This window comes from Alligator sinensis, unplaced genomic scaffold (assembly GCF_000455745.1).
Source record: "Alligator sinensis unplaced genomic scaffold, ASM45574v1 scaffold1401_1, whole genome shotgun sequence".
Classification (NCBI taxonomy): Eukaryota; Metazoa; Chordata; order Crocodylia; family Alligatoridae; genus Alligator; species Alligator sinensis.
In genome coordinates, this window is record NW_005844046.1 from 1 (window position 1) to 8,771 (window position 8,771).

Sequence of the window (8,771 nt, forward strand, 5' to 3'; positions counted from 1 at the left end):
CGACACCGGCGGTACGTTCCTGTAAATGATGGTTGGAACCCTAACATTGCTCCGCATTACCGTGCGGAGCCATTTGAGCACAACACCGTGTGTAGGAGCCGTAAAACGGTGCAAGAAACCATACAAACAGATTCACCATATTTCGCATTACTGAAGTAATTGAGATTTTTGAGTTTTAAGAATATATATTTGTTTCCTTTCTTTTTGTGATTTTTCGTTATTTTTTCATTTTTGGCGTTTTAGCCGATCTTTGAATGCTGATTGAACTGACCGCGAATTCAGACGCATGAATACACGGAGAAAGACAAAAGACAAAAAGCGAAATTGCGCTTTTATCTTTCCTAACATTCTTGAGATTTGCGAAATTATTTCGATACTTTCATTATTTCGCAAAGTTGCCATGCCAAGATTTGCGTTAATTCCATATTTTTCAAAATAAGTTTCTTCCATTATTGGGAATAAGCAGATCGTCCACGACAACAACTACTACAACTAGTACTACAACAACTTCTAAGAGTACATTTACCAGTATAACAACAACAACCGCTTCTACAACAACTAGTACTTCTATTACAACTGCTACTAAAACTAATAGTACCTCAACAACTACTACTATTACAAATGTAATTCTACTCAAATATAACAAGAGCTAATACTCAAACCTCTACTACTAGTTCAACAAAAACTACTACTAGTACTACTAGGCAGATAGAGGACAATTTCAAAAGACTGAACTGTTCGAATTGATGCTTCCGTTAGTGTTACCTGAGCAACCTCCCAAATATACTAAAGAAGAGCGACAACTTTTAGAAAAATTGGGAAGCAAAGAATAACTAAATGGATATTAGTTTTTGCCTCAGGGACAAGTTATATATGCCATAACATATTCTTATTAAAGTTCTTCTAGAGTAGCACTAGAGCACCCATATGGATCACTGACCCTACTTCTCCAAAGAATAGTAGTTGGACCTAAGTTGAAAAAAAACAGCGTAACAAATCGTGCGTAAATGCCCTATCTGTTGTGCCAATAATCCTGAGATTCCCTCCGAAACTTCCGCCAGGAGCAGGAACGGAAAGACTATTAGCAGGTGAATGTTGGCAGATAAATTTCTCTGAAGTATCCAGGAAGGCACACTAAAAATATCTGTTACTGCTCGTGGACCCTCTGACTCAATGGACTGAGGACTTCTCGTGCAAACCAAACAAGAAAAAGAAATGGTCCAGGTAATCCTACAATTAATGATTCCACTATTCCGAATCCCAGAGGGATTACCCTCGAATGGACGGCGACACTTTGTGTCCGAAGTAACCCAGGGAGTTTCCCGGGCTCTGGGGATACAATGTAACTTTCGGCATGCAGACCGAAGTCAAGTGGACAGGTGGAACAAATAAATCGGACTCTAAAAAGACAGCTGTCTGATCTTTGCCAGAAGAGAGAGTTACAATGGCCGGAAGCTCTCTCTTGCTCTGCTCAGAGTACTCATAACCCCTAGACTAAATTGGGAGCTACTTCATTTAAATTAATGTATGTCATGCCACATCCTAAAAATCTAGTGGTGATGCATGGGAGGCAAATGCATATAAAAGGGAAGGTTGGGTAAAAGATTATTTTTATTCACTTTCTGCTGTATTGTCTTCTCTGGTCTGTCCAGAAAGTACTTCCACTCCATCTAGATACACCAGGCCACAACTTCCAGTTCAGAGAAGAAGTGCAGGTCCGGACGTGAAAAGACGAGTATTTTCAACCCAGGTAGAAGGGATCGTATCCTGTGATTCTGCCTACTCACGCTGCAGTAAAAGTTCAGGGAGTAAAACCATGGATACACTACACCCGGTTAAAGGCTGCACCAGAAGTACCACCGGCAGAAAAAATTAGCTGAATCTATCGCTCCAGAAGCCGAAACAAACGGACACCTTTGGACAGCAGAGCCAGTAAACTAACAAAAATTTCTGTATGAACGTCAACAATGTAGATAGTAGTTTTTTTGCATAGGTGTAATGTTTCTCGACTATAAGGGTTTGGTGTATAAAAGTTTCGATAAGAGTAAAAATTCGTGGGTTAATTTTGCAAAAGACGTATTAAATAGCACTCGTTTTTGTTTGGCAGGTGAAATATCAGTTGATGATATTTTCACGTCATGCCATATAGGGGTGACCACTGGAATGGATACACTCCGATACCAGACTTGGTTCACATCTAGGGGAATAGGAGGTCAATCAATTATACTAAAAACATTAGTGGGAAAAGATTATCACAAAAAGAAACGCTGATACCTTTAAAATAAATTTGTTGACAGTCACCTCCCCTGATAGCACCAGCTGTGCCAATTTTGTGAACTGTACCCAAGTTTGCAAAAGCCTGACCAAAAAAACAAAAATTTTCAATTGCTCAGTTATGACCAATGTATTAACATACATTGGTCATACATTAGTCACGGGGTACTATAACATGAAAGTAGTTACCTTCATGTTATATTACCCCGGGGTTGGATCTTCCTTTGTGGAAAGACTGCCTATTCATATATCCCAGCCAATTCCACAGAAGACCCTTGTGCTCTAAGCCGGTTGTCCGTCTGGTTACCAGTTATGCCTAACAACTCTAATAAGCGTCACCAGAGAGGTTCAAAGGTACTAGATAAATCCTGTGATAAGACATAAAACTAAGTGATGCCGACTTAACAATTTTCCTAGTAGGTGTGCCAGGCCTAGTAGTGGACGCTGATAGAGCGCTTGATCAACTGGCCTGTGCCCTGCCAAGGGGCCTAAATACAACTTCACATACCCTAGCTTCCATCAATATTAAAATAAAAGAACTAAGAGGAGATACTCTGCAACATTGAACAGCCATATATTAACTATTAATGGTAATGGTAATTAATCTGTTGTTATGCTGAGGCATAACAACAGATGTAAAGAGTTCGAGGGAATGTGTTGTTTTAATTTGAAAGTTAACCCTGAATTGATAGAGTCAAAAGTGCAAAACTTTAAAAAGGTTGTGTTGCAAATTAAGCAAAGGGAAGGGTTCGACTTCTCATGACTTATTTCTTTGCTTCCTAATTTTTTCATGGCTTAAGCAAATTTTCTTATTTAATTTTGGCAAGTATATGTATTCTCTTGTTATTCTGTTCTAAAATACAGTTTTGCGAGGTACTCAAAAAATCAATTAATTCCCCTGTTCACCGTATAATGTTCGTAATATCACCACATATAAATCCGATACAAAATAATGGGGAGGAACAAAGAGATTAATGCAGCTAAAAAAGATAGTCGAGGACTATGGACATTTTCCATAAAAGCCATAGCCTCGAAGGGGGGATTTGATGAAGCACCACTGGACTTTCGCTGCAGTTTAACCAGGGAACAGCTTGTTTTAAACTAAGGGAATGTTTTAAAATATTATTTTATCTAACAAAGTGCATAGAGTAGTTTGTTTTAGCTGGGGGAGATTGCTTGTTGCGATGTCGCTGATTGCTGGTCTCGATAGAAGGAAATATGTATCAACAAAGTTCCGGAAATGGAATGGGGGAGAATTGGGAGGGCGGGAGTTAGTTGCTGGGGTTGCTAGACATGTAATATCATCAGCAAGTTTAACCTGTTATATAGAGATATAAGGCAGAAGGACACTGGGGTCTCGGTGTTTGCTTTGAAAACGATTGCCAAGTATCACTTTCTGCACAAAAATAAAGATTAAGTTGGATCCTTCATCCCTGTGTAGATATTGGCACAAGCGCGCTGAGCAAAAACTCACTGTACTTTCAGGAAAACACTACTTAAAAATCTAGTATTATTACTACAATTGCTACTACAACAAGAAATACTACTACAACTACTACAACAACAATAATATTGATAACTACTACCAATACTACTACTACAAATACTAAAATAACTAATTCTAATACGAAAACAACTATGACAACTACTACGACAACTACTACTAATAATACAAATGCTACTACTACGACAACACCTACTACTACTACTCCTATGACAATAACAACTACTACAACTAATACTAATACGACTACTACTGCTACTACTACTAAGACATGAACTACTACAACAACTACTACACCCACTACTACTAAGACAACTACTAGTAGTGGACAACAAGACAAGAACTAGGACAACAAGACCTACAACTCCAACACTCCCACTACTTCAAGAACTACTATAATTACCACTACTACGCTCACTATTACTACTAAAACTACTATTGCTAGGACAACAAATACAACTACTACGACGACAAAATCTACTACTACTACAAAAACAACTAACGCAACAACTAGTAGGACAACTACTGCGAGAAGAGCTACTATTACAACAAGAACTACTACAACAACTACTACTACGACAACTACTACTAGAGCATCAACTACTACTACTACAAGCACTTCTACAATGACTTATACTACTAGGACAGCAACACCTACTACGACACTAACAAATTCTACACCAAATACTACTATTACGACAAATACTACTTCTATTATTACGACAACCACAACAATTACTACAACAATATTTCTTTTACAAAATCGATATCTACCACTGGCACTAATATAACAACTACTACTTCTATGTCACCTACGACAACTACTACTAATACAACTAGTACAATTACTACGAAAAATCTACTAGAACTACTGCTACAACTAATACTACTAACACAGCTACTACTACAGCAGAAAGTATACTACTACTACTACTACAACTACTGCTACTACTAATACAACATCTACTACAACAATTAATACAACTACTACAACTACTACTCCTTCAACTACAACTACTACTATTACGACAACAAATACTACTAAACTACTACTAGCTCAACTAGAACTACTACAACTACAAAAAATACTACAATATCTATTACAACATCAATATCTACTGTTACCACGATTACAATAACTACTTCTACAACTGTTTCAACTACTACAACTACTACTATCACAACTGCTACTACTACGACAAAAACAACTACTACAATAACTACTACGACTATGATAACTAGCAATCTACTAAAATAACAACTACTAATATTACAACAAATTCTACTACTTCAATTAAAACTTGTTAACTATTACTACCTACTACAACAACTACTACTACCACTTCATCTACTACTAAAACAACAAAAACTACTATTACGAAAACAACTACTACTACAAAAAACTACTACTACAACAAAGACTACAACTACTACTCCTTCTATAAAAACAATGATAACTAATATTACCACGACTACAACTTCTACTACTACTAGGCCAACTAGTACTACTTCTAGGCCAACTACTACTGCAACTACTAATACTAATTTTACTGCTACAACACCTACTAGTAGTAGGTAGTAGTAGTAGTAGTAGTTATCGATGTTTTAATAGAACTAGTAGTAGCAGTTGTTGCAGTAGTAACTGCAACAACTACTACTACTAGTTCTATTAAAACATCGATAACTACTATTACCAATATTACAACAACCACTAATATAACTTCAACTACTACTAGGACAACTACTACTACTACTATGACAACTGCTACTAAGACAACTAGGACTCTTACTACAAAAACTACTACGTTGTCTATTAAAACATCGATAACAACTACAACTGCTACTACCTCAACTACTACTACTAAAACAACAACTTCTACTACTAGAACAACTACTACTTATCCATCAAATACTACAACTACTACTTGTACAACTACTACAACTAGTATTACTCAGAAAATAACCATTACTACAAAAACAAATACTTCTACTAAGACAAAAAACTTCTACTAGAACAACTACTACAACATCCACTAATGCTTCTATTAAACCAGCAATAACTACTACGACCACTACCACAATTACTACTACGACAACAAATACTACTACAACTATTACTAGCACTACTACAACTACTACTACAAAGACAACATATATTACAACTACTACAACAAATACTAGTATTACGTCAACTACTACAACGAAAACTACTACTATAACAACATCACTACAACAACTAGTACTGCTTCTATTAAAACATCGATAACTACTACAACTACTACAATAACTACTATTAAAACATCAGCTCCTAAAGCTACTACGACAAAAATTACTGCAATAACTACTACTACTATGACAACTACTACTCTACCACAATAACTACTACTACAACTACTACTTCTATTACAATCTTGATAACTATAACTCATTGCTACAACAACTACTACTTCAACTACTACAACTACTACTAATACTACAACTACTACAAAATATACTACTACTTCTATTAAAACATCGATCACTACTAATACAACTACAACTATTACTTGAACAACTACTACTGCGAAAACACCTACTACTTCTACAAATAATATTACAACTACTATTACAACTCAGAAAACTACCAAGACTACAACAACAAATACGACTACTGCGACAAAAACAACTTCTACTACAATAACTACTACAACAACCACTAATGCTTCTACTAAAACATCGATAACTACTACGACCACTACTACTGCTTCAAATAGAACTAATACTATTACGACAACAAATACTACTACAACTATTACTACTAGAAAAATTACAACTACGCCAATTTCAATAACTATTACTACTGGAACGATAACATTTACTACAGCAACTACTACAAGAACTACTGGTATTAAGTCAAATACTGCAACTACGAAAACAACTACTATTACGACAACACCTACTACAAAAACTACTACTACGACAACTACGACAACTATTACTAATATGACAAAAACTACTGCTACTACGACAACTATTAATAATACAATAACAACAACTACTACAACTACATCTACTATGAAAACAACAACTACTAATATGATGACAACAACTACTACTACAATAAAAATTACTTCTACGACAACTACTACTAGGACAACAACTACTACTGCTGCGACAACAAATACTACTGAAACTACTACTATTAAAACTACTACTACTCGGACAACTACTACAACAACAACAAATACTACAACTACGAGAAAAACAACTTCTACTACAACTACAACTACTACAACTGCTTCTGTTAAAAAAAAATCGATAGCTACTAGTACCATTACAACAACTACTACTATTACGACAACAAATACTAGTACAATTTCTACAACTAGCACAAGTACAACTAAGACAGCTACTACGACAACTACTACAATTAATACTACTAGAAAGACAACATCTACTACTACAACAACTACTACAAGAACTACTAGTATTACGTCAACTACTACATCTACGAAAACAACTACTACTATGACAACTACTACTATTAGTACAACTACTACAGCTAAAACTACTGCAACTACTTCTACTAGGAGAAATACTACTACTACTATTAGGATAAATACTACTATTTCAACAGCTACCATTATGAGAATTATTACTACTACTACTTCTATTACAACAACGATAACTACTAATACCACTACTACAACTACTATGTCAACTACTCCAACTACTACTACTGCAACTACAACTACTATGACAATAACTAGTACAACTACTACTACTAATAAAACAAACACTAATATAAAAACTATTACTACTCGAACAACTACTACTAGTCCAAAAAACAACTACTACAACTACTACGCCAACAACTACAACAACAACTACTATTATGTCAACTAGTACAACTAATAATATTAGGACAACTGCTACTACTACGACAACAACTACTATTGATATTACAACATCAATAACTACTACTCGCACGACTACAACTACTACTTCTATGTCACCTACGACAACTACTACAAATACAACTATTTCAAGTACATCTATTATTAATACAAGAAGAACTACTACTACAACTACTACTAGCACAGTTACTACTACAACGAAAACAACTATTAATAATAAGACTACTACTAGTACAGCAAAAACTACTACAATAATTACTACTACGACGACAACTACTGCTACTGGTATTACGACAACAGCTACTAGTTCTACAACAAAAACTACTACTGTTTCTATTACAACATCGATGAATACTAGAACCACTACTACAACAACTGCTATCACCAATACAACAACTACAACTACTAAGACAACAACTACTACTACAACTACTAGTACTAGGAAAACTACTAAGACTACGAGAACAACTACGTCTACGATAACAACTAATACTAATACAACTACTACAAGAAATACTACTAATACTTCTATTGCAACATCGATAACTACTGCAACCATTACTACAACTACTATGAAAACTACTACTAACACAAATACAACCACAAATACTACTACTACGAAACTACTACTACGACAGCAACTACTATTACAACAACAGCCAGTACGACAACTACTACTACTAATACGACAAAAACAACTTCAACTACATCAACTACTACAGCTACTACTCCAACGACAACTACTACTACGAAAAAAACTATTACAACTACTCTACTTCTATTTCAACATCGATAAATACTACTACCACAAATACAGCTAGCAATATTGTCAATTACTACAACTACTTCTAATACAACTACTACTACTATTACAACAAACAATAATTGAAGAAATATTACTACTAGTACAACTACTTCCACTACGATAACAACTACTACTGCGATGACAACAACTACTACTACTTCAATAAGAAGTAATACTACGGCAACTACTACTATTACTTCAATTACTCCTAGTAGTAGGAAACCTCTACTAAGACAACGTCTACTACTACGACAACGGCTACTACTACGAAAACAACTACTACTACAACAAC

The 8,771-nt window shown here is 35.2% G+C and overlaps 1 protein-coding gene across 1 annotated transcript; it reads left to right on the plus strand.

The window, feature by feature from the left end:
• Window positions 1-3,458: 3,458 nt before the first annotated feature.
• LOC106723454 (mucin-5AC-like) lies at window positions 3,459-7,663 on the plus strand. The gene is made up of 3 exons (XM_014527738.1): window positions 3,459-3,569; window positions 4,422-4,694; window positions 6,395-7,663. Exons 1-3 carry the CDS (start codon window positions 3,459-3,461, stop codon window positions 7,661-7,663), a joined length of 1,653 nt encoding a protein of 550 aa, XP_014383224.1.
• Window positions 7,664-8,771: the final 1,108 nt, after the last annotated feature.

Excerpts from the sequence above, each read along its gene's own strand:
- LOC106723454 (XM_014527738.1), top strand. The coding sequence starts at position 3,459 with ATGTCGCTGATTGCTGGTCTCGATAGAAGGAAATATGTATCAACAAAG. Across the intron at positions 3,570-4,421 it reads TTGCTGGGGTTGCTAGACAT|GACAGCAACACCTACTACGA; the intron begins GTAATATCATCA and ends TTATACTACTAG. Across the intron at positions 4,695-6,394 it reads AGCTACTACTACAGCAGAAA|AAAACTACCAAGACTACAAC; the intron begins GTATACTACTAC and ends ATTACAACTCAG.